Source organism: Acomys minous (assembly GCF_964271855.1).
Source record: "Acomys minous genome assembly, chromosome: 13".
NCBI classification, from domain to species: Eukaryota; Metazoa; Chordata; class Mammalia; order Rodentia; family Muridae; genus Acomys; species Acomys minous.
Window position 1 is genome coordinate 50,476,248 of NC_140495.1, and position 27,075 is coordinate 50,503,322.

General features: G+C 40.8%; 1 protein-coding gene across 2 annotated transcripts in view; it reads left to right on the forward strand.

The window, feature by feature from the left end:
• Positions 1-27,075, forward strand: part of UXS1 (UDP-glucuronate decarboxylase 1) — a 79,764-nt gene that overhangs the window by 22,538 nt on the left and 30,151 nt on the right. For both annotated transcript variants that reach the window (XM_084754270.1, XM_084754271.1), the window contains exons 5-7: positions 5,491-5,551; positions 10,281-10,461; positions 20,109-20,213. In XM_084754270.1, coding sequence (XP_084610396.1) covers positions 5,491-5,551; positions 10,281-10,461; positions 20,109-20,213 — 347 coding nt within the window. The remainder of the gene's footprint in view (positions 1-5,490; positions 5,552-10,280; positions 10,462-20,108; positions 20,214-27,075) is intronic.

A 27,075-nucleotide genomic window follows, 5' to 3' on the forward strand; every position in this document is an offset into this window, starting at 1 on the left:
TTCCTTTATGTGTAGAGTGAGTTAAGGATCTAGTTTCATCCTTCTTCATGTAGACATCCAGCTTTCCTAGGTCTGTTTGTTAAATATGCACCTGCATGAAAAATGAGGAGGCTGCACTTTTGTGGCCTTGTATCAGAGTTCTTGGTTCTATTCCATTGGTCGATGTGTCTGTTTTTGTGCCAGTACCATGGTATTTTTATTCCTGCAGCTCTGCAGTATAACTTAAAATCAGGTATGGTGAATGCCCCCATGGTACTCATTGTGCTCAGGATTTCTTTGGCTATCTGAGTCTTTTCTTCCATATTAATTTTAAGAAACCCTCCTTCCCAGTTCTGTGAAGTATGTCATTGGAATTTTGATATGGATTACATGAAATCTATAGATTGCTTTTGGTAGAATAGCTATGGTCACAGTATTAATCCTGTACATGGGAGGTCTTTCTGTCTTTTAGTGGCTTCCTCAATTTCTTCAGTATTTTAAAGTTCTTGTCATCAAGGTTTTCCCACATCCCTAGTTAGGTTTATTCCAAGGTTTTTTGCTTGGTTTACCTGATTTCTTTCTCAGTATATTTGTCAATGGTATGTAGAAATGCCACTCAGTTTTTGATTGTTGATTTTGTATCCTGCCTTTGAAAGTATTTATCAGTTTTAAGATTTTTTGGCAGTCTTTAGGGTCTCTGATCTAGCCATATCATCTGCCAATAAAGATACTTTGATCTCTTCTTTCCTATTTGTTTTACTTTTTTCTATTTCTCTTGTCTTACTGCTCTAGCTAAGATTTCCAATCTTATATTGAAGTAGTGTAGAGAAAGTGGACACTTTCTGGATTGAGGGGAGTGCTGTGGGCTTCCCCACTCACTGTTAGCTATGATTCGTGTTCAGTCTTTACTATGGTGAAATGTGTTCCTTCTAGTCTGAGTTTCTTCAGGACTTTTAACACAAAGGGATAGATGTTGGATAGTGTCAGCTCAGAGAGCCTGCTGCATGTTCTTGCTAAATTCATCTCCATTTCTTTAAATGTTTTTTGAATAAAATAATGATTATTTTATTATGATGTGGCAGTTGGAACCCAAGGCCTTTTTTTTTCATCTAATATCATGTGATCTCTGTCCTTGAGTCCATTTATTCAGTTTACATTTTACATTAATATTTACATTACATTGCTTTGTGTATTGACTATTCCCTGTATCTCTGGAATAATCCTGACTTGAGACTAGGGTGAATGATCTGTTTTTTAATTTAGTTTGTATCATGAGGAGTTGTTGTCTTTTCCTCCCTCCAAGAATACAGTGGGCAGATAATAAAGGGTCAGCAAAGAAAGGAAAATAGAAATTGAAGCCGTGGATGGTAGCATGATCCCTTAGTGACCATTACAACTTGACCTCTGGATCTGGAGACACCAGCTTGGAGGCCGTAGAAAAGTGATGTATAACCCTGAGAACAGTGTGCTGAGAAACAAGTCTGCAGAGGGTGAGAGTGGCATAAGCAGTGACTGTAGAGCAATGGTTCCCAACCCCCCCCCCCACTGGTGGGGGCCATCAAATGACTCCTTTCAAGGGGTCTCTTAAGACCTTCAGAACTGTCAGATATCTATCTGTCTATCTATCTATCTATCTATCTATCTATCTATCTATCTAAAGTACAGTTATGAAGTAGCAATGAAAATAATTTTATAGTTAGGGGTCACCACAACATGCACTCTGTTAATGTGTTGCAGCGTTAGGAAGGTTGAGGACCACTACCTTAGAAGGTAGGAATAGTCTGCATATTGATTTCTTGCTAAAATAGTTCTGCTTTCCTTGGTGTGTGAGGCCTGAGGGAAGAACCTTCTCTCTACACACAGTTTCACAGTGTAGCTCATGCGCTCCTGAGCCTATACACTGGTTCTCATTTATTCATACTGATTTTGCAGTCATTCTTGGTGTTTGGTGTGGTTCTAGTACCTTCCATAGAAATGAAATCATCACAGATTCTATATATAAGGTAAGATAGTATTGCATAAAATCTGAGCACTTAAGCCGCCTTTAGTGACCTTCTGGGCAAGTAGGAAGTAACGACAAAAGAAAAAGTTTTCACTTACTCCACTCACTAAAAACATTTTTGGTCTGCATACAGTGGAACTTAGAGAGCCTGTTGCATGCTGTTGCTAAACTCATTTCCATTTAAAAAAATGATCTTTGAATAAAATAAAGATGATTATTTTATCATGATATGGGGGTTGGAACCCAAGGCCTTCTGCATGTACTCACTGCAAGCAGTCTGCTGCCAAGCTTCATTCTTAACCCAGTGGTAACTTAGACTCTTAATGAGAATGCTTACTATTCTTACAGGTGTGTCCTAAAACCTAAGGTGAAAGTCTAAAACAACTTTAAATAATTGATAAAGTGATAATTGGGTCATTGTTGCTTTCTGGTGAGGTGCTGTGTGCTGCTTTGATAGCAGGGATGCACACTGTTCAGATTGGCTTTATTTTAAAGTATACTCCCAAGAAAACTACGTGCCATTTTCTTCCTGGGATAAATAACACCAAGTTTCCTTTCAAGGGGCTTTCCATATCCTTGGGTTCCATATTACTTTCCACCAACTATAGTTTGAAGATACTTGGAAAGGAGTAGTAGCTATAGTGAATATGAACAGAGCTTTTGTTGTTATTCCTCAAACAACCTGGTGTAGTGACTCTTGACATAAGGTGCACCCTGTGTCAATACCAGACTCCACTGAGAGGATTCAAAGCATTATCGTCTAAGAGTTTGGATCAGATTTGTTCTCTTTACCCATTAAAGGATTTAAAGACAGGGAACATCTTGAGTCCAACAAATATCCACAGGGAAAATCTCAGACATTATGGGCAGATCAGGTAGCTTTTATTAGGGGTGAGGAAATATGTGCACATCAACCATACATGTAAGAAGACCCTCTGTGGGAAGATTTTGAACCCTGGCCTTTCCCATGTTTTACCAGACCACGTCAGGGGGCTCAGGTACCTGAAATCCAGCCTGTCCTCCAGAGTTGGCGTATTAAACAGTTTTGAGGGAATCCCCTCTCCTAATGTAGGATTGGTCAGCTTAATTAATATGCCCACAACTTCGGGGTCAACATTGCCTGATCCCCACCTTACAATTGAACTTACCAAATAAGTCTACTGCAGAGAAACTCTGGTAAAAGGGGGAAAATCCTACCAAGCCCTTAGGCCTTTATCTCAGGTCAGGAGTATGAGGAAGAAGCCAGAAGTTTGACATCTTTGCTATCCATCTGTGGCCCCTCTTCTGTGTCTACCTATCTAGATAGGCTCTCAGAAGCACACTGGTGGACTATGAGGGGTCTGTGTAAGTGCTACTCTCTCCTTAGGAACTTCTGGGGTCTTCTGGTTAACCCCTGTGAATGCTGAGTCCAGAGGTTTGTTCGTGGCTGATGGATATGCTCACTCCTGGCACTTACTTGACAGTGTCGTGCCTTTGGTCCTCTCAGAACCATGTGTTTCTCCTTCCACTTTATCTTTCCGGTGTGTACCTGCCAACTCACTCCCCCGAGAGATAAGAGTGAAACTCCTGGCTTGGGTCTGTAGTTTAGCAGTAAAGAGAGCTTGGCTAAGATGCTAGCAGCCTTCACTTTGATCCCCAGCACTGTTTAAAAAATAATATCAAAGTACCATGGTTCTTGAAGAAGCCACAGGGAGGAAAGGAACTGCCATGTTGAGTTCTTTCTGGATTGCCTTCTAGAGGCTGTGTCTCTGCTCTCTGTTGTTGCCAGCAGGTAGCTTCTTTCATTATCACCACTTTCCTGGAGAGTGGGAAAAGAAAGTGACTTGTGACCTAACTCTGAGAAGCTGGAGAGGAATGGAAGAGGTGTGTGTATACCTCCTGACTTTCATATTTCCAACCTTCATGTACCTAAATGAAGGACATAGTATAGAAAAGAATCACTTGTCAAGTAGGTCACCTGTCCAGCTTTTCCAGATCTTCCAACTTAGCCTCCCCTGCCCCAAGGCCTTTGCTCCCCACAGCACTGAGAATATCCCACGTGTCTTGGCTCTTAGCAGGACATGCCAAAGACAGTCTGTAGCTGAGATGGCCACTGTGGGCCCTGGGTGAAGCAGAAGGTGCTGAGCTGCACTGAGCTGCCTGGCAGCTTCTTTGGAGGCTACAGAGCTGAGAGCCGAACGTTGACACCCTTGTCTTCATAAACCTTTCAGTTTGCTTGTGTTATAGTGTACAAGGGAGCTTACTTTTTGAGAACATGGAAGCTCTTCCTAAGGAAATTCTGCACTGTAAAAGAAAGTGGTCCATTTTAGCCTCCTTGCCTACCTGCTCCCAGGGAACAGGCTTCTGTGTAATCCTTGTCATGTTATGTTCAGTGACCATAGCCATGTGCATGCTGGGGACAAAGACATTACAAACATTTTCACATCTCTTCTGTTACAACAGTAACTACAAAGCTGCACACAGATTAACTGCATTTATAAGAATATGCATTTAAGTCTGCATTCATTTCCTTTGGCTGCTTCCTATGCTAATTATATTCTTTTGCTCCTGAGACATCAGTGTGCACTGAAGACCCATGGAGTCTGAAGGTCAGGAGGGCACTGGAAAAACAAATAGCAGATAAAAATTATAGATCAGTCACTATGCCACCAGATCTGGTGAGAAAGGGACTGCAGAAACATTTAGAGTAGAAGACAGTTGTGTTCTGTTTCGTCATTATCTTGAGAGACATCTTTCACATGGACTTGTGACTTCATAATGCTTCCTGTATCCAGTGTCTGTGTGTCTGTGTATGTCTGTGATTGATACTGATGGTTTAACTCTCTTTTTCCATGCTTTATTACTCTTACATTCTTAGCTCTTTTTATTTCTTTTTTTGGGGGGGGGGGGGAAGAAAGCAGTATCTCACTGTCAGGCTGGCCTGGAACTCTTGATCTTCCTGCCTTGCCTCCCCAGGCTGAAGATTAATGTTTGTAGCACCATCATGTTTAGTGCATTCCATGTTTGACCTGGGTGAGTACTGGTAGTGCTTGCCTCCTGCTACTGCCAGCCAGCAGCTCCTTTTACCTTCAGCCTGAGTCTCCAGTTAGAATTTTAGTTCAAACAGGCATAGGTAAGGAATGTCTTGAACTAGAATTATCCAGTGTCCTCTCTCTCTATTCCTCTATGGAGGAGAGAGAAGTGGCAGCTGTGCTCTTATCTGAGAACAGATGGAAAATATAGTCACCTGAGATATTTTCTTTGCAAAAAGATATGTATGTATATATATTTGTAAAAAGGTGTCCTTTTATCAATATAGCAAAAAAGATCAAAGCTGTTTGTCACAAAACATGTAGGGATAACATTCACCTTGGTGGATTGATGATACCATTTTCCTGCATGGTTTGTCAAGCCAGGCTTTGTCTGTAGGATTCTGGGGAGTGTTTTCCTGTGCCATCTATACAGAGCTTGGGGAGTGACTTGGGAGCCACATTGGACTGACTTTTCCTTTTAATCTTTTTATACTATAGTTTCACCCAGAAATACCCACCAGTAAAGTTTTTATCAGAAAAGGACCGGAAAAGGATTTTGGTAAGTTTGCATATGAGATGTACATTTATAATATTATTATTAATATAATAATTTTACTATTTATAATATTTAGAAATCTGCTTTAAGTGCAGATTTCTGTGTTATCAAAGTCTACCTCCTCAGGTACCCAATTCAGTGTTTTAAATTTATTTGCATTGTTTTAAGGGCATCTCATACTGACAAGAAACCTTGCACCAGGGACTTACCTCCTTTGAATCTTTCATGTGTGTGAAATGATAATGCACTATGCTTTCTTGTGTCTGGCTTCTTTCACTTAGAGGAGTGTTTCCAGTGTTATTCCACTGCCTTCCTTTTCATGGCTGAACAATATCTGTTGTATGGATGTGCCATATCTTGTTTGTCCATTTCTTAGTTGATGAGCACTGGAGCTGTGTCTACTATGAAGCTCTTGTGAATCTTGTTGCGAACATACGTGTTGTTGTGTAGGCATTTGGCTTTTTCTTATGTACTCATGGATAAAATTAATTCACATCGAAAAAAAATTAAACTGTAGTCAACGGTGACATGATCTTGCATTTATAAAGTTCAGAAGGAATCCCCGTAAATAGAATATCTAGAAATAACCAAAGAGTTCAAGGTTGAAGGATGAGTTTTTTATGGAAATACTCGAAACTTAACACCTGCAGTTTTTAGCCTTTTCTGGTTCTTGGGCCACATTGGTTAATATCCTGGGGCCTTCCCTGACTAAGAGTCTCCCTGTTTAAATATTAACTCAAGCTCTCCAGGAGAAAAGCAGTATCTTATTGTTTTGTAGGTAGCTACACAGAGATTTTACTGTTGTATTTTCTTAAAGTCACATCTTTATTGGGGCACCAGTCACAAACCATATAATTCACTGTTTGTTTAAAGTATCATTCATTGGTCTATTGTAATCCCAGAATAACACAGCCAGTCCAGTTTACCATGGTCACAATGCCCCAGAACCACCATAATGCAACCCTAGGCAGCTGCTTACCTTTTTGTCTGCGTTAGTCTGCCAGTCAGCTTCATCATATGGATGGGTAATGCTACATTTGTCCCCTTGTGATGGATGCTTCCACTTAGCATAATGTTTCCAAAGTTTATTTAGGATGTATTAGGACTATTCTTGGGTTCATTGGCTGTTTTTTGTATCTTTGGATACTTTTTTTAAAAAGTTGATTGTTCTCTTTATCACTAGATCATAGAGTGTTTTTTGTATATTTCTGTAGGTTCTTTACCACATTTTTTTCATGTTTTCTCATTGTGTGAGTTGTCTTTTCACTTTATTGATTTTGGTGTTTGAAGCACAAAAGTTTTATGTTGGTATGAAGAATCAACCATGGACTTGGAGAGATGGGAGAGCTCCTCTTTTTGTATGGGCTATGACTCAAGGCAATGCTTTGGAAAAGTCCAGCACCCTCCACAATTTCTTTGTTTATTTTTAATTTATATATTCATTTTATATCCCGATTGTAGTCCCCTCCTTCCTTTCCTCCTGGTCCCTCCCTCCCACCCTCTTCCTCCATCCTCCCTTCCACCAACCCACCCAAGCGCATCAAATCGCATCAGTACTGTGTTCACCCTCACTCACTGAGGCCCCTTTAGGACGAAGTGATCAAAAGCAGACAACAGAGTCTGTGGTCTTGCAGATTTTCTTTCTTTATATCTTACTACAACAGACGCACTTAGAAATTTTGATTCATGGTACATCTTATAGATTACACACATTTCAGAATCATGTAGTGCTTGCATATTGTTGCCAAAATCTAAGGCCTTTGCATAATGTTGTAAGCCTTAGATACAGAAGTTTATTTTTGTTTATTTGCTGGGAAAAATAAATTAACATCCTTACCTTGAACAAGGCTATTTGAGCTGCCCATTAGTACGCAGAAGAGCAAGAAGTCCATGCACATTGAGATGAGCTGCTAAGCCATATTTTGGTTCTCTGTTGGTCTTCCTGGGGAAGCTTTGTAAAGGCTAAATTTCCACTAGTGTTATTTCTATTTGAAACAGTTGTTTTATGAAATAAAATTTATAATTAGAAAAGTATAACTATATAAGAATATTATAAAAAAAAAACCTTAAATCTTTTCACTAGAGTGGAATTGCTTAAGACGGAAACAAAAGGAATCTAGTGCTCGTTAACCAATGCTCCTGCACAAGATGCCTCCAAGAGTTGCCTGTGCTGAGGCTATGGGAATGTTAGAAGTGCATGTTTATAGTTTAGTCTGCTATGTTTCTGCTCCCTTGGATATCTCCAGGTCTCTTGGCTTCAGAGATACTACAACACCACAGAGGAGCTCACATCAAAAGTATTTGCACAGTGATGTGTGGCATGTCAGTGAAAACACTGGAGTTTTAAAGTTTTAATCATGGCCCTCTTGGGAAAATGTATCTGGGTGGTGCAGATTAAAATTTCCTGTAGACAGTGGTACCTCTGGCCTGTAGTCCTAGCTGCTCTAAAAGCAGAAGCAGGAAAACCACTAATTCAAGACCTCTGGACTACAAAGTGGCTTCAGGCAATGTAGCAAGACCTGTCTCAAAAGTAAAAAGAAAAAGAGCAAACAAAACATGGCCAGGGATCTGGATGTGGCTCTGGGGAAGAGCACTTCATATCGTGTGTGAGGTCCTAGATTCAACCCCCAGAAAAAAGATTAAATGAAATGAGATCTCATAACCCTGAGTCAAGTGCTAGAATGTATTACATTTTAATCAGATATTTTCCCATAAAAATCCTTATATTATAAGGACTATAGGTAGAATATAAGTATATTGCCATAATGTGGGCACTTTATAAGGAAAAAAAAAGGCATATTTAGCTCCTAGCTTGAGAGGTGGAGCATCGAATGATGCTCTGGAGGATCACCCGGTAGAGAACATCACAGCTGTAGTACGTGGGGACCAGAAAGATGGTACATGACACGAAGCCCTTGCTTTTTTATGATGACATCTCTTGAGAAATAACAGATCCCCTGAGCTACAATATCTTCTGAAAATAGCATCCGATCCACAACAGTAGGAGGGCTGAAGGAAAATACAGTCTGGGTGTAGGGATGTGTGGTGGGTGAGCTTGTGCCTGCAGGGTTGGAATTAGGAAGATTCCTTCAGGCTACTGAGTGATTATCTAAGATTATCTTGAAAATCTCAGCTTCTCTGGTGTCCCTTTATGTCTAAAGCAAAAGGGCCGAAAAAAATGTCCTTCATTTGAGGGTCTGAGCTGGTCTTGGCACTTGCACTCAGCTGCTGCATTTCCAGAGCATAGAGAAATGGCTAGTTGGTATTTTCTGACTGGTCTTCGTATCTGTCCTAGGTCCTTTGGCCCTCTTGTGGCCAGCATCATGTACTCCATGAGATGTTAGTGGAACAAGAGGTTCATGGATAGTGAAATCTTTTTAAAACTACATATCTAGTCATTTGTATACTTTTATTTTAGAGAGAACTGGGTTTTCTTGCTGTTAATAGGTATAGGGAAGGAGGACTTCTTCATATTTCATCACCTCAACTCACCCACCTCAGTCACCTTAAGTCTCATATGTCATATTACCTCATTTTATCTTACTTCATCTTAAGTCACCTCACCTTATCTCACTTCACCTCACCTTATCTCATTTTACTAAGTTTCCCAGACTTGTTTGTAGCTTTTGATTCTCCTGTCTCAGCCTATTCAGTACTAAGATTGTAGGGAACATTAGTAAACTGAAGTCCAAGTGGAGAAAGAACAGGATAGGATAGTGGCTGCCATCACTATCCTCCTCCTGAACTGGTGCTTTATATTCCTATATCCCGTTCTCTGGCCAGAAGGAAGTCATCTGTGCTCGTCCTCCACCTCTATGGTAACATTCAATTTGAATGAATTCTTTTCATTTTCAGAATATGTTCAAACGTAATCAGCATGACACATCTGTGGTGGTTAGGATTTAGGAAGCATGTTGCTGTTGGCTTCCTATATTGGCCCCTTTGGTGCCTCATTGGCCCTTAGAGACCTGCAGCCTTTGTGTTTCTGCTCTTATTCAGATGTAACCAGGCAGCAAAGCATCCTTTATGGCTTTCCTCTTTATTAAAACATCTATGGTTCTCACTTGTTCTTAGAAATAATTGGGAAGATGCTAGTTTTTCAGAACATCCTTTTAAAGTATCTAAAATATCATATACTTTTTTTTGGTAGTCAAGTCCTCTGTATTTTGCTGATCATTTTAAGAGAGTGATTCTAACATTAGCAGTAGTGGTTTTATGTATGTGTACCATTGTCCCTACACACCTGTAAGGGTGGTTTCTAAGGTTCACGGGTAACAGAATCTAAGGGTGCCCGCACCTCCGCTCTTCTGCACTTTAAATTATCATTCAGGTGAAGATGCCAAGAAAAATGACTGTATATTCAGTTTAGATACAGCCATCACAGACTACACTACTTTTTCAGTTCCAGATCCATTGAATAAATGGATATGGACCCTGAAGATAAGGAAAGGCAGCTGTTGGCATGGTCAGTATTTCCTCTGTTGAAAAGCAAGTAGAAACATTTTGAACCAAGTAGCTGTAGGTTTTTGTGCTAGTCCTTGAGTATTGTCATGATTGAAGATAGGTGAGCAGTATTCAGGTAGTAAGGCTTCTTTGTTCTGGAGTGTATATGTCAAGATGCTACCTTTCTTGTTTACGCCTTTCCTGCTGCTAGAATTTTAGTTGTGTCTGTGCCAAAGATGTGTCTCCATGTCATCTGTCATCACTGTTTTTCGGGGATGTCCCAATACAGATCACTGGCGGTGCGGGCTTTGTGGGCTCCCATCTGACTGACAAACTCATGATGGATGGCCATGAGGTGACCGTGGTGGACAACTTCTTCACAGGCAGGAAGAGAAACGTGGAACATTGGATTGGCCATGAGAACTTTGAGCTGATTAACCATGATGTGGTGGAGCCTCTCTACATTGAAGGTGATTGGTATCACATTTTATTTTTTGAGTGTTTTTTTTTTTTTTATCATATCCTAGTTTCTTTAAGAAGAATGCCAGGTGAATGCCTTTCCATTGTCATGTGGCCTTTCAAGCCTTGAAATTGGTCTGTGGAAGTAGCACCTGTGTAATGCACAACATTATGGTCTAAATGTTGCATGTTGAGGTTCTAATTTCTAGGGCAATGGTACTGGGAAGAGGAGTCTTGAAATAGTTCATTATTAGGGCCCTGATAGTCCAAAATACTCCCTCACCCGTTGAACACAGTGAGACACAATGAAATCCATCATTTATAAACCAAGAAGTGAGTCCTTCCCAGACTATCATCAGGCACCGCTGTCTCTGACTTCCCAGCCTCCAGTGTAGAAGTGTATGTCTTTTATTTATAAGCCAGCAGTGTATGACATTTTATTATAGAGGGCTGAATGAACTAAGACAACAGCCCTGCTGTCTGACAAGGCTGTTGCCTGATGCTTGCATGTTGTTGCTTTTAGTATCTTACAGGAAGTTGGGTATTGTAAAACGGATCAAAGATACACCTATAAAGCTTTGTTTTTCAGGGTGCTTATATTGCCAAGTACCATGGGCCTTTGGGATGGGTGGCATATAAAAGTCCTTAGTTCAGTGGTTTTCAACATGTGGGTCACAACCTCTTTGGGGATCAAATAACCCTTTTACAATGGTCGCATAAGACCAGATATTTATATTACGACTTATAACAGTAACAAATTATATTTTTGTAGTAGAAATGAAAATAATTTTATAGTTGGGAGTCACCACAACATAATGAACTGTATTAAAAGGTAGCAGTATTAGGAAGATTGAGAATCACAACCTTAGGTTGTCAGGGGCATACTCTTAAAGGGGATTGTGGGACCTTGCCCATTCTCTTTCTCTGCCTCAGGACTTAAAATAAAAATATTTTGTTATACTATACACTTGTACTGTGATGCGGCCCCTTCCCAGATTATAGCTTCCAGAATTGTCAGCCAAAATAACCCTTTTCTCTTACAAGTTAATTATCTTTGGTATTTTGATACAGTGACAGAGCTTCTATTATAGCTTTTGAATAGTAAAATCTCAGTTTTAAACGTATAAAGCATTCAGGGAACCTGGCCACTTTACAAGATTATGTTGGGACAATAGTATGTGAGCAGAAGATTTGCTCATAACCTGCAGAAGCTGTTCAGTGAGCCCTTCTATGGAAAAATGGGCCTCTGCATAGGTGATTGAGAATCACACTCTGGCTCTCAGTTTCTGTGAAGGTTGTCCTTACAGTAGAAATCAAGAAGGATCCAGACACTTGGAGAGAAAGAAAGGCCTGTGAAGATCCAGGCAGAGTACCATTGTGCAGCCTCCAACTGAAAAATGGAGGACTTGCCATTGGAGCCTTTGCACATGGCTAGCCAGTACCTTGTGCTCAGACATCTGGTTTCTATAATGGTGAGAATGTAAACATCTGGTGTTTTACCCCTTAGTTATGGCATATCAGTCACACCTATCAAAGGAAATGAGTTCAGGAGTTCAGGGGCTTAGATAACATTGAATTCTTCCTCTGAGTTCCTCGATGGTATGCTGTGAGAACTGCCACCTGGGAACCTAGCGTTATGCTCTTGTCAATCTAACAGCAGCATAGGAGCTAAGTGCTGGCATACTCTACCTCCTTTAACCATACAGAAGCCCCAGGCTAGCTGGAGCCTGCTACAGTCAATAGATTCCTGTTTCAGTCCAAGGCTTCTGCAGCCACATCCACCCACACTGAATGTACAGTGAAGACTTCACATTGCTGCTTGTGAAGAAGTGTTTTGAGGCTGTGTAGTATTTATATAATCTTACATAAGGTCCTCCTGTGTGTTTTCTATAATACCTTTGTTAGAATTTCATCTCAGTACAACAGTCTAAATGTGAGCCATACAAATGAGACTGCATCTTCTTCATGTGTAAACTGACAGCATGACTGCTCCATGGCATGGTAAAGGGGTTTTTATTGAAATAATATCCAGAAGTATCTGGAAAAGTTCAAAGCAGAAAAAGTGTTAGACTTAACATGGCCAGCAGATTTGATCTGGCCATGAGAAGAGGAGCAGAACATGGTGCAGGGTGTGGGGAGGAAGGGCCAGAGGGAGAGATGGGGAGGATGAATAGGGAGACAGGCTAGGGGAGCAGGGAGACAGAAGGATAGCCAAAATAGCAGGGTTATAAGGAGACTCAGTAGTGGGGGTGGGTCAGCCAGTGCACTAGAGAAGTTTAAGGTGGGGGGAAGGGTATGAGGAGCTAGAGTGCTAGCTTGGACTGAGGGAACCTGGATGTCAGCATGTGCTTTGGCATGCTAATAGGTAATCATTTGTTCTTTTTGCCTTGTGGACTTCAGGGACTGAACCAGTTTTCTTTGGACCTGACATGTCATGGTGTGGTGGTTTGGTATCTCTCACTTCTACATTGAGCACTGTCTTTAGAAAAAGATGTTAGCAAATGTATTTTGCTAATTTCATGCAAAACCCGTGTTTTGGTGTAAATATCTTGGTTACTAGAGAGGCAGGGCATTTACTAAAGAAAGCCATACTGCCAGCCGGACCTGGTTGCACACTCATTTAATTGCATAATTGCAGCTCAAAGAAAGCTGAGGCAGGAGGATTGTGTTTGAGGCCAGCTTGGAATATACATAATAAGACACTTGTCTGGGGAGAAAGAAGAATAAAAAAAAACTCCAGATAGTTTTTTGTTTTGTTTTGTTTTGTTTTGCTTTGCTTTTTGTTTCCTGGTTGCTTTTTAGCACAAGAACAGGACTAATAACTGTGGGTATAGATCTAGCATTTCCCCCAAGATCTCTTTAGCCTTTTTTCAGTTTATTAGAATCTTACATTTTAATTCAGTCTTATGGGTTTCTTGACCCTTTGTTCTAATTTTTTTTTATTTTAAAGCAGTGACATCTTAAGATGATAGGATCATATGATCTAACCCAGTATTTTAAAACATAACATAGTGTTCTTTGTTGTCTAATACACCTTCTCCACAGTACTATTTTAAAGCATTTACTTGTTTAACTGGGCTAGGATTGGCTCACCTTGGAATTAGACTATAGTTTTTACAAAGTGGGTCAGGTGACCTCCTCTCCATCTGGGCTTTCTTGTGGATGGCTGTGGGTCAGCTGAGGAAATGCTTGCTACATCCTAGCAGTAGGAGTTCTGAAGTTGCCCATACCTGGATTCACCTCTAGGTGAAATAGGACACTTCTAGAAAGCTTTGTGCTGTTGCCTCAAAGGCTATGAACCAACTGTGCAAAATGCAGACTCATGTTGAATAGTTGAGGCATCTCCTCAAAAAGGGATCAAGGGAAAGTCAAATAGTTTCGTAGGGAGACTGGGCAAAGAACTGTCTGAAGGAGACTTGCAAAATCCATAGAAGCCAGGGACAGGGGCATAACTCACTGCTGGTAACCTTGAGAGGAGTCACAGAAATTATCAACATCCTTAGTCCTCTGCTGAGGCTGTTAAGTTTTGTTTTGTTTTGTTTTGTTTTTATGAAACTGTTTCTCTTAATTTATATCTTAACCCAGCTATCACATGAATAATTGAGACTCTTTTATAATACAAGGCTTCACAACACAATCTTAAGCAGTTTAAGTCTGTTTTTAATCTTCTATGCTATTTTGTCTTACTCCTAGCAAACATCTCCATGGTACTTGGACTTTGTAGCTTTTCTCAGCACCACCTCTTTCCTCTTGATCTTCCTTGGGCCAGCCATAGTCTACCTGAGGATGAGGCTGAATTCCTTCCTTCCCTACCCACTTCTCCTAATTCCCCCTACTCTGGCTGGAAGGAAGTCCAGCCCTATTCTCTCCCCTGCTCATCAGTTGGCTGTGAGCTGCATTATTTACATTTCGGGGAGACAGTTAGGGAACAGAGTTTATATAACATTTAGACAGTAAATTCTCAGAACATGGAGGGGGTACAGAAATCAGCATTTAAACTACACAGTAACGTTATGCCTACAGTTAAGAGTCCATCATTGGCATTCAGATTGGTACACCTGAAGCTATTTTCCATTGTGTAGCTTAAAGCTTGGGTGCCAAACTTACTGTTCTTCCAGGATTTGGTAATTTTGTTCTCTCCACTTCCATCTTATTCTTCTTGGCAGATAATAACTGTTTCATATAACAGCACCAGAAAACAGATTCTTTACAAGCTCACTTGCAACATTCTGCAAGATAGGTCGTTTCCTGTTCCATAAAATATTGTACAATGAGCCAAAAACTATACGACGTAGTGCTGTCAGACTACACTGAAAGTAAACCAGGAGTCCATGGCAGAAAGATAATTTGGGAAGTCTGTGTCTCCAAGATGATCTTCATAACATAGGTATTTAACTGGAGCTGGTGAGGTAGCTCAGTGAGTAAGTGTGCTTCTTCTGCAAACTTAATGGATTGCGTGTGATTCATATGTTTCTGCCCCCAGGATTGTGGGTAGAGACAAGTGAATCCCCAAAGCTCGCTGTCTGGGCAGCTTAGCTTAGATAGCATTCTTTCGGTTCAGTGACAGACCCTGACTCAAGCCAGTGTGAAGACATGCTAGGACCTGCTCTGGCTTCTACATGCACACACACACAACTCTCACACCTCCACACTCACGTTTGTGAATCTACATACAACAAACGTACAGGTTTATTGGGTTAAATGAAAGTTTAGTTTCTTGCTTATGTTTAATTGATAAAGAACTAAATGGGAAATAGGAAAGATGTTTACTTAACGTTTGCCAAATACGAACAGCCAAATCACTATGAATGTAACAGTTAATTCCTGATTGTTTTGTGGTTCTTCCTGCTGTATGTAGTTGATTTTATTTATGTGTAATGATATAAATGTATATGTTTAAAAAAGAAATATAATAATATTAAAAAACATCTAAATGGGAGATATTTTTTCTCTTTACAAAAATTTATTTTCCTAGTGATAAAAATAAAGCATAAATATACGTGTATGTGTGTGTGTGTGTGCGTGCACACACGTGTGTGTGTTTTACAGGAAATTTGGAAACCTATCAAAATCTAAAGAAAACTATCCTGAATCCTCATTTCAGAATGAATTTATTGGTGTTAGTATTCAACTGTTTTTCTAAAAGCAGGTGAAATTACATAGTTCTCATTTGTGCAAAATAAATGCTGTAACAGTCTCTTACATTTCCAGTCGGGACTGGACGCTGGAAACTTCTGTGGCTAATGTCTCTCATTGGTAGTGTCTGTTAGTGAACAGCTAATACAAGTAGATACTTTGTGCCTCTCTTTTCTTCAAAAAGCAGCCTGTGACATACCCCTGCACCTCATTTTCTTCCACAAGCTCTTCTGTGTAATACATAGAAAGCTACTTAATTTTTTAAAGGAGGTGTTTACTGTTTTGTTATGTAGCCTTTCTACAAAAACATACTTCTTCCACTTTAGTGTTATTACAAAGTCTCATCACATGAACATAGTACAGTCTTATTCTCTTCGTTGGTGTTAGATTGTTGACAATTGAAACTGTCAGAAACCTGCTTCAGAAAGCTGTGCTATATGCCTTTGGAATAGTCATCCTAGGACTCTTGTTTAGCCTCCTGAAGCAAAGAGCCTGCACTTTGCTGGAAGCTCTTCCATTTTGCTTTTCCAGCGTCTGCATAAAGATGTAGAGGGTAGCACTTCTGCAGCACTCATGAAAGAGCCCAGAAGAGAAGGGACAAGAGGGATTGGCAGAACGCTGGCTACTTGACAAGCTCATGTGACAGGGGCAGCTATCCTCATTTACCCTAAGCCACAACATCCCTTTGCCAAACACTTAAATGCTGGGAGAGGCCATGGGAAGGACACCAGGGAAGGGGAAGTAAAAGACCTGAGCTACCTCTCCTAGGCACCAAAGGTGAAAAGTTGGGTTGGTAAAGTGTGTTTGCAGAGGGGCTTGAGTCTTTGGTAATGTTAGCATTAGGGGCACGTTGTACTCTTAGGAATATTTTAGTTAATTATAATTTATGAATTAATGTCTCAACTTTGATATAACACCCATGTGTACATTGATACTGAAGGAGGTGGTAGGTCTCAGAGGTCCTTTCTGTTTAATTTACAACAGAGGATTATGGACACATGAGGAAGAGAGCCCTGAAAAGCCCCAGGCTACGGCTAGGCCAGGCCTCTGACATGTGCATCCTTCATTAAAGTTCTGTTTGATAGGAACCAAGGCTCAATCCCATTCTTCCATTACGCTGAGAGGCATGGGAAAGGTTGTACATCTCCTGGAATCCTGCTTCTCTGTGTAAATGCTGCTGTCAAGGATGGCACTGGGCTACAAGCTCCATGTTAGGAGCACATCTAGAACAATCCTCCCTAAGTGCCTCTGCTAGTTGGTTTTCTGTCAGCTTGACACAAGCTAGAGGGTTTGAGAAGGACCCTCATTTGAGAAAATGCCCCACCAGATTGGCCTTTGGGTAAGTCTGTGGGGACATTATTGATTAATGAGTAATGGTGGAGGGCCTGGCTTATTGTGGGAGGTACCACCCCTGGGCTGGTGGGCCTACATGCTATAAGAAAGCAAGCTGAATAAGTCATGAAGAGGAATAAACCAGTTAAGCACTGGCCCACTGTAGCCTCTCTATCAGTTCCTCTCTCCAGGTTTTTGTCTTGAATTTCTGACCTGACTTCCTTTGATGATGGACTATAATGTGGAACTGTAAGCTGAAATATACCTTTTCCTCCTCAAGTTGCTTTTGGTCATGGTGTTTGATTCAGCCATGAAAATCCTAGCTAAGACAGTGCTCATGGAGGATGGTCCCAGATCCCATTGGATACAGGTTCTGTAGCCTCAGGTCCTACACAGATGTTATGTATACCCACTTGGCACTTAGTATCCTATGCACCACGATTGCTGTGAAGCAGTTGTAGTTGAATCATGACAGGGAAAGGCTTCATGTGTTCAGTACAGGTGCAGCCCTGAGCATAGTTTTGATCTATAGTTGGTCTAATTTGTGGATATAGACCTTTTAGAAATGAGGCTGACTGCATTTGCCAGGTCTTTGACTTGGAATGTTGAAAAGAGAACTTTACAGAAGCATTCTTTATGCACATATTCATGAGAGACTCCTAGTGATATCAATCTTTAGTGTAATGGCACACTCCTTAACTGGTCTGTACCAGTGCTGTTCCTACAGTATGGCCACTGTCCCAGAGGAACCGCAATGCCACCTGCGACAGTTGCAAGTTCAGCATAGTCAAGAGCAACATGTTATTGTGCGGTTGGCTCCCTAAGGATCTATCTGGGGGAAGATAATGCCTGATTTCCCGGCTGCCTTCTGAAAATGGCTCCAGGTGTTCTCAGGAATTCTCTGAGATACATAGTGTCTTTTTCCATCTATAGGACACACAAGAAGCTCCTTTCTGGTAGCTGTTGTTTCTGCCATCCTCTGGCAGACCTCAGTGCCCTTGTGCTCTATTGTTCCCAGCATATACCCGAGTGGCAGACCTGATGATAGGAGGTCTCTCCAGGTTCTTCGTAGCTAAGGTCACAGCTCATAGCCGTGTAAGTGCAGAAGGGTCAGGGCAGCAGCACTGGCAGCCCACATCCAGAGGTACCACGGAGCAGCAGATTGAGTTGGTGGCTTGGAAGGCTGCTATACACCTCCAGGCCAAGTGCTATGCTCATTTTTACTGTGCTCTGAACTCACTGCTGACATGTTCTCAAGCTTTTTCTCTAGATGTTGAGTGTTGTTAACTTTGTAGCTTCATTAACTTTCCAGAGCCAGTTTTTAATATTGCATATGGTATCTCACATTTGTATTTATTTGCCTTACTCTCAAGTTTCTCTCTCCTCTTCATAATTCCTCAGCAGATTAAATAAGTCAACAGTCTGTGAACTTTTCTTTTTAGGATATTAGCAGGGTACTGCAGACAGTGTGAGAGGCAGAATTATTTGCACAGAGAACTGGGCTGTGTAGAATCAGTTTTCAGGTTCTCCTTAAGTGGGCTTCTGCATCCAAGCTGTGTTTAAGCAGAGGTCCTGATGTAACTGTACAGGACACCCCTCATCGTTCTGAAAATTAGGAGGGCCAACCGGTCATATGGCAGAAAAACAAACCAGATAAACTAGCTCTTGGGGGTGGGGGAAGACTCAGTTTCTGTCTCATATCACTTTCTTAGCTCTGCACTGTTCCCAGGGTCCTGGGCTGAAGCACTGTTGATGGCCATTTGTCTTCTGTTGACTATTTCCAGGTCCACCAGGGGATTGTGTAGATCCCTGCAGTGGGGATTGCAACTCTACATTTGTTGTCTGAAGTCACTACTGTGTACAAATGGGAAAGCAAACTGTAGTGCCCTATGCTTGCTGATTGCCGGACAGATGAACTGAATGTTGGAGTCACTGGCTAGCAGCATGAGTGGCCAGCCAAACAGGCATTCTTTCTGACTAAGGGCAGCAGGAAGTTTTACATACAAATTGGCATCAGGGTGAGCCTCGAAGAAGGATAGGCTGGGATGATGGGAAGGAGGGCAGTTTACAGCTTCATGGCTTCTGTTCGATGTCACACGATACACTCTCCTTCTAAGTTCCCCTTGCACTGCGCTCCTAGGACAGTGTCTTACACAGCTAGACTGACTTTTTTTCCCCTAAGGTACACGTTGGTAATCCAGGCCCTTGGGAGTTAGAGGTAAGGAGGATCAGAAGTTCAAGGTCCAAACTACATGATACTCTGCCAAAAAACAAACAATTTCCCCCAAACCAAAACCAACTAACCAAAAAAACAAATGAGACATCAAATTTGTAATGGATATGAGGTATTTCTGGCAGTGTTTGCCCATGTTTCATTGTGCAGCTTCACTGTGACCTTGATCTGAACACACAGCATGCACATTGCACTGCATGTGCAGTGCAATTCTTGCAATGCAAGCAAAAGTTCTTGGGGTTTTTGTTTTCTGTTCAGTTTTCTACTTTTATAGAAATCAAAGGCATATTATTTGTCTATCCCCAGTACAGAATTATCAAACATTTTAGGTTATATTATATTAGGATGTTTAATTGTAAAAATTGCTATGTGGGTTGCTGTGTGTGTGTGTGTGTGTGTGTGTGTGTGTGTGTGTGTGTGTGTGTGTGTGCGCGCGTGCGCGCAAATACATTTTTGACTTGGAGTAAAGCCAGAGTTTCCAAAATCTCTGAAATGTCCTAAGCACACTCTACTGTTTGTACTACACATTTACATGAAGTGATGTTCTCAGCATTGATGAGTCTGAAGTTAGAATCTCCATCAGCTCTGATAAGCAGTGAAGGTGCTTATGCCCTCCAATAGCAATATTCAACCAAGATTTAATTCTTTATGTAAAAGTAGATAAGCACGTTATCTCATTAGTGTAGATTTGCTTTCATCTCCAATAAATGTTGTAATTGTACATGTACTAAAGAGTTATTCTAAAATAAGTTTATTTGTGATTTATTACTAGTGCTTGCTTTGTTTGAAGTTGTTAAGAATATGGCTGGATTTTAAATAGAACAATATATTAGCAAGTAGAATTTCAACATAAGACAAATTGGCACTGTTGCTTTACACTGTAGTGCCCAAGAGTTTGTGATTTAGAAACAAAACATTTTTCTTGGAAATAACTTGCTTCTCTTTTGCCTCCCTCAGTTGACCAGATATATCACTTGGCATCTCCAGCTTCCCCTCCAAACTACATGTACAACCCCATCAAGACACTGAAGACTAATACAATTGGAACACTAAACATGTTGGGTCAGTAAGTTGTCTTTCATCCCCTCTTTGTGGACCTTCCATCTATAATGCATATTCCCAAACCCCTGTGATTCCTTAAACTCAAATTGTACCAAGTGTTGTAACTTAATGTCTTTTCCATCTTGAGTTATTACTTGAATCCCGTGTACACCAGTAAAGCTAGTATGTGGGTTTTTTTTTTTTCCTTCACATCTATTCCAATATAAAATTCATCCTAGTATAGATCTTTTCAACTTGTGCATCGTTAGTTTTCTACTTTTTATGGATCATCACTGCTCTTCGGCTTTTGGGATATTATTAAGTTCTTAACTTAAACACAATTGTTGTGATGTCAGCATATGGTCTTTGATATGGACAGTGTCTAACAGGTAGGTAGTATATACCGCAAGAGTATGTCTGCCGGACAAAAGGGACAAATAGTTAATTAGCCCCATGGGCAGGATGTAGTACAATAGTACAAGTTAATTATGCGCCTCATAACAGTGCATAGATACCACTATTTTGGTGATTTTTGTTTAAGATTTTTGGATTAATGCTGAGTTTGAGCACTGGTAATAGAAATTTGCTCAGTTCTGTGGTGAGATAGTCTGCTAGTTTGATTATTGTGTTTGCACCCTCCTCCACCTCTCTGTGGGTGCTATTTAGCTCTTTTTACAATATTGTTTTAGTGTGGCCGTTTGACTGTATTGTAGTAACCAGTCTTCTGTAGCTCTGTCAATCCTCAGAGTTCAGGTATTTAATTCAATGGCCAGGTTGTATTCCTTTTCTTTGTCTCCGAAGCTGATTGCCAGTGTCTAGGACTAATGGGAGACCAGTTGAGGAGTGCTGGTGGCTCTGGTCCTGGGGTGGGTGGTGTGGCCTTGCACCCAGGGAGGTACACCTGGAAGGAGGTGGGTGTGTAAAAGACCTAATGGGAGTTTTGAAGACTGAGTTCCTGCTCAAACTGACCTAAGGTTTCACATTAGAATTAGAAGGTGAAAGGGGAAGTGTGAGAAAAGGTGGCCACATGCAGAGTCACATTCTGCATGCTCTAGAAGCAGATTATGTGTCTCTGAGTGATGAATGCTAGTCATGTCTAAAACGGCTGGTGTCCTTAAGTTTCGTTCAGACTTATTTGTGTTTTGGTTATTTGTGTAGTGGAAAGAAGAAGCCACATTTAAAATGCTGAGTGGGAAAAATAGGACTTAATAGTTGAAATGTTTAAAACAGTTTGTATAGATAGATCTGGAAACAGCCCTAATCTTTTTGTTTGTTTGTTTTATTTTTAATTTTATTTATTTTTATTTCATTATTGGTGTTTTGCCTGCATCAATGTCCATTTGAGAGTGGAGCCCCTGGAACTGGAGTTGCAGACAATGGTGAGCTGCCATATGGACTGGGAATTAAACCCTAGCCCTCTGGAAGAAGAGTCAGTGCTCTTAACCACTGAAACATCTCTCCAGCCCCAGCTCTAATCTTAATTTAGGCAGTGCACGAGCCAAGGGTCTGAAGGGGCTGGAGGTTGATTTCAAGTCTCGTGTGCTTAAATGTTCTAGAAGATTTCTTAGCTATGGTTTGTAGAGGAACAGAAGCAGTGTGGTATAATTAAACATGTAGGAGGGTCTGTGAAAAGTATGGTCTGTGTTTACAGACACCAAAAATTCCCACCATTTGCTGGTGGCACCTTGGAGACCCAGGAAAGCCTGTAGCGTAGTGCAAAGCCCTGAGAACTGCTAAATATTGACGATTCCAGCTTTGGCCTTTGTCTTAATTAGAGTTTCTATTTCTGTGATGGAACACCAAAAGCAAGTTGGGAAGGAAAGAGTTTATTTGGCTTATGCTTCCACATCACAGTTGATCGTTGAAGGAAGACAGGGCAGGAACTCAAAACAGCAGGAATCTAGAGGCAGGAGTTGATAGAGAGACTCCTAGCACCTTGATGGAGAGGTGCTACTTACTAGCTTGCTTCTCATAGCTTACTCAGCCTGCTTTCTAGAACCCGGGATCACAAGCCCCGGGATGGCACCACTCTCAATGGACTGATCCCTACCCCGTCAGTCACTAAGTAAGACAATCTGACTGGAATAATGATTGGATCATTGTCTCAGTACCATTGTGACATCTTGTTTAAGTGCACCATTGGGATACTGTGTGCAGGGGAGAGAGCATTTGAATTTGCATATACAATTCAAAACAAGACAAAACCCTCAGGATCTTCTATTGCAGCTATCCACGAGACTCTTCAATGGTGTACCATAAAGTCTGGGGACATTGGTTTTCAGGAGGTGACCTGTGAATTCCATCTCATACAACCTCCGTATAGCATTTTCTTCTCTACCACAATGGGAGTAGGCAGTCTCTGTCCTCACCTTCAGAGCAGCCCCTGCTCTTACTCTTTTATTCCTCCCTTTCTGTTTGTTACTGTGATCAGACCTAGTACCTATCACATGCTGGTCAAGCTACCTATAACTGAGCTACACCCCACAACCCCTTTGTCTTCCCCTTTGTTTCATTCTTGACATACATCTTGAAGGCTTCCTGCTTTCCTCCTCCTCCCTAGATACTCCGACACTCATACCCCAGGCTTTCTCCCACTGTTGCCCTTTAGCCTACTTCCCCAGCACTAGCCACAGGCCGTGGATGCATGCTCGTTCTATCTCACTTGGCTGTACTTCTTGGGCACCAGTGTGGGCCTCTGTTCCATGTCAGGCCCAGATGCCACAGCCATCCTCTTACTGTCCTGGTGCGCAGCAGTGGGGTACAGTGGGAAATATCAGGGTTAAGTGAAGATGATGGGCTTCTTCACTGTATGTTAGAAGTCTAGGAAAAGTTTGGAGGACTTCCCACATTTGCTTGGCCCCAGACTTAGTAATGGTCTAGTTGTTCTGTATGTTGGTGCTGAGTATAGAAAAACAGTTTGGGATAGGACCGAGAATTATGGTGGCTGCATTCTAGAAGGTGCCTGTATGTGGAACCTGGAAGAAAAGAGAAGGATGCCAGTAGTTTCCCAGGCAGGGTATGCAGAAGTGGTGGCAGGTGTGCCATTTGGGAAGGCAGGATGAGAAGGATCTTATTTTGCTAGGTAACCTGCCTGTATAGTTACTTGATAAAATATAGGGTAGCCACAAAAGATGATTCAGAGGAAATAGTCTTCCAGACATAAAAGGACTGGTATGCATATGAACTCACAGTCTGTGGCAGCATGGGCAGGGCCTGCACAGCTTCAAGCCAGACAGGGTCCCAGCACTGAGCCCTAGCCTGTTGCTGTGAATTTACCAGGATGTCCTAATAATGTTTATTATCAGGCCTATAATTATTATTTCTACACTATTGTCTAACCCACTGGCAATCAATCAAGAAACAGATACCTGTTATACTTTAAAATAGCCGTAGTTAACCTGGTGCAGGGCAGATATTAATCCCCTAAACTACTTCCATAGTGGGGCAGGTATGGAATACCTGTCCCAATCCCATGCCATCTGCTTCTAATAATTTCTATCAAGCTACCTCCCATCCATAATCCCAAATACTTGCTAATTATCATCATCTGGGCCTAGTCTCCATCCACGCCGGCCAGGTGTTTCTCCTCCACTTAACCCATGATGGTGCAACCTTACTCTCCTCTCTCTCGCTTCATTCTCCCAGCTTCCTCCTCCTAATTGATGATACTTTTGGCAATATAATACCCTGCCTGGAATCGCTGGCCCCTGTCTTTTGTCTTGGGCTGATCCTTCCTCTTTCTCTGAGTCTGTCTAAGATTGTTATCAGTTTGTAGAGACATAAAGTCTCAGTAGGGGTTAAGCATCCCAAGACTCTTTTCACCTTGGGCAGACTAAGGCAAGGTTACATTCTCTTCACACATCTCCCTTTTCTATTAAAAAAATATTAAAAATAGGCAGAAAATAAGAACTATATATGCAAATATACACATATACAGAATCATCAGGTACAAGTTACGTGTACATAACCCAGTCCTTTTGTATTTGACAATCTTGGAGAAAGTATTCCACTATCCTCTCATAGTGAGTCCTTTCCTAGTGTCCAAAGTTTTCTAAGACCTCTTTATTAGAAATTACATTTATCAACCTATAAACATGTTTTTAATTCTTAAACTAAAGCTTATAGTAACACTGTGGCTATCTAGTCTTCAATCCCATCAGAGGTCCAAGAAGGAAATATCATCTAATATGAAGGAAGCACAGGCAAGCAACTTCCAAAAGCAAGACATGACAGAGAGAGTTGACTGTTTGGATAGTCACAGATTTTTCTTTATCACTGGGGTATCCAGTCTTCAGCCTTCTGCCCAGTATATCTGACAGACATAATTGTGAAGCAGGAGTTTTGAAGAACTGGTCCAGCCAATTTCTGCAAAGCTGCACAGCCAGTTACCGTGTGCTCTGCTATGATCACAGTTTGGGCTGTCAGTCTGCCATCACCAGTAGAGACAAGGACACTACTTCGGCCTAGTGGTCATTCTGCCACACTTACTTCAATCTACTTCGTCTTGAAGTAGATTGGAGGTGTTGTCAGGAGCAGGTGTATCTCTCTGTCAGAAAAGCCCTTTATTATTAAATGCTATAGTCTATAGATCTCTGAAGTGTTTGAAGATGATCCTTCTATTTACTATTATTCATATTCATATCTATTTAATTATATATCTATCATTTGCTTAACTCAACTATCTAAATGTATCTAGCTAAACAAACATTACTTGTTTTTAGCTATTTACTATTTGCTTAACATATATATGAGAGACTAGAAAAAGCTTATTCTGTAATTAACTAATTTAGTACCTAGTAAGATTTATAGGTGACTAACTACCAACTTTTATCTCCAACCATCCTGAACAGGTTATAAAAGTTAGATTTCATAAGACTAGAACTGTACATTACCTTTTCAAATGAGTCGCACATGTATAATACATTAAGTAAATGTTGAATCAAATAAGAAAGAAATCCCTAAAAGTAACTTTTACTAACTTATAACTAACTCCCCTAGACAATAATAAACATTGGTAACCCACCAAAAACACCCACTCCACCTTTTGGGAATGGGGGTGTTGTGTTCTCACAATTACTTTTTGCTGTCTGGGGGTAAAAACATCTTTTTGGTACTCTTAGAAAAAACAAGATACTGGCCAAGCGTTGGAAAAGCTAGGTGTATCTGTTTCTGTCCAGTCTTTTTGGGATAAATCCTTTGGGGTAGCCCTTTTAATGTTGATATGCATGCAATTTCTTGAGAAAACAGTAGCTGAGGTAGTCTTTGAGGTTAAATCACCTGGGCCACCTGCTTTGTCTTCATTACTATCTGGTGTTTTCCTCTGAAAATAAGCAAACTTTTGAAAGTATTAGTATAAGTACATTTCTACATATGGACTATGCAAGGTGTACAAACTATCTAAAGATAAACGTCTGCCCTATTTTTGAGAAGGTATAAGCCATCAGTTTTTTTACATTTGTTTGAGCTGTAATTTCCAAGCTGTATGAAAGAATGTCATGTTATAAGGCCCAGGTAGCCCTTAAGAGGTCTTCCCTGCCCAGATCTAATCATTATAAGTTTTGTCAGTAACTGTATTTTTTCACTCCCTGTAGAAACATAAGCACAACAACTTCACCATCTCAAAACTATTGCAGCTTTCCAGTCCATTGTAGACAGATCTTTATAGTATATTTGTTGTCTTAATTCCTCAGTTTTTCCTATAATCCAATGTCTCTCAGCTGCTATTATCCCTTCATCACCCACATGAAAAAATTTTTTAAAGTCAACAAGGCATTATTTAATCTGTCCCTGGGGGTCTTTACCCTTCCCTTTTGTTTAATAAGCATCTCTTTTAAGGTATGATTAGTTCTTTCTTCAACTGCTTGTCCTGTAGGATTGTGTGGTATACCAATAATGTGCTTTATATAATGTGTAAAGAATTTCTTCATCTTATGGGACACATATGCAGGAGCATTGTCAGTCTTAATTTGTGCAGGTATTCCCATAATTGCCATTATTTCCAATAAATGAGTAATTTCACAGTCAGCCTTTTCAGAATTTAAGGCAGTTGCCCATTGAAACCCTGAGTATGTGTCAGCGGTATGATGTACTGATGTGTCCCAGCCCGTGGGACAAATCGAATCAGGGTTCATCTGAAACAGGGAGTGGGAATTGAAAGTAGGGTACAGAGACGTGAAAAATAATGAGTCAAGTCTGGAAGTTTCTGATCAAGACTCTCTTTAATGCAGACAAGTTAGAATATATAGAGAGCAAGGTCAATAGGATCTGTTCTAATCCTACTCTCCCTAGCCCCCAGGCAAGAATACAATGGCCTGAATAGCTCCATGTAAGAACTTCCTATTTCTCTGAGTAGCTCCCTGTAAGAACTTCCTTGATCCTCTGTGTGGTTCCCAGTAGGGACTTCCCTGCTTCTTTCAAAGGTAAATAGTCCAAGGATAGCCTAGAACACAAGACCTTCTCTGGCAAAGGTCAGCAACTTTAAGTTCACAGCTTGTAGCCTAACCATGGGATTTCTAACATGGCAGAATTTAGCATGGCTCCCCACAATGTACGTACCTTAGTCTTCCAAATTCTACAAAATGAAACACATCCATCTGCCAGATTTTATTCCTTTTAGTACTCCTAGGGTTAATTCCAGCAGGTAATGGGATTTGATTATACGAAGAACACATAGGACACCTTTTAATTTCTCTGGCATGCTGCCAGGTGATAGGGAATTTTTTTCTTCAAACCTTTACCATTAACATGATGTTTTTCATCAAATTTTGAGGCTTTGAACACATTTCCTATTAATTATTGGTCGATTTCCTTATTTCCTTGTGTCATTGTACCTAGTAAGTCTGTATGGGATCAAATATGAGTAATATACAAGGGATAGTTTCTA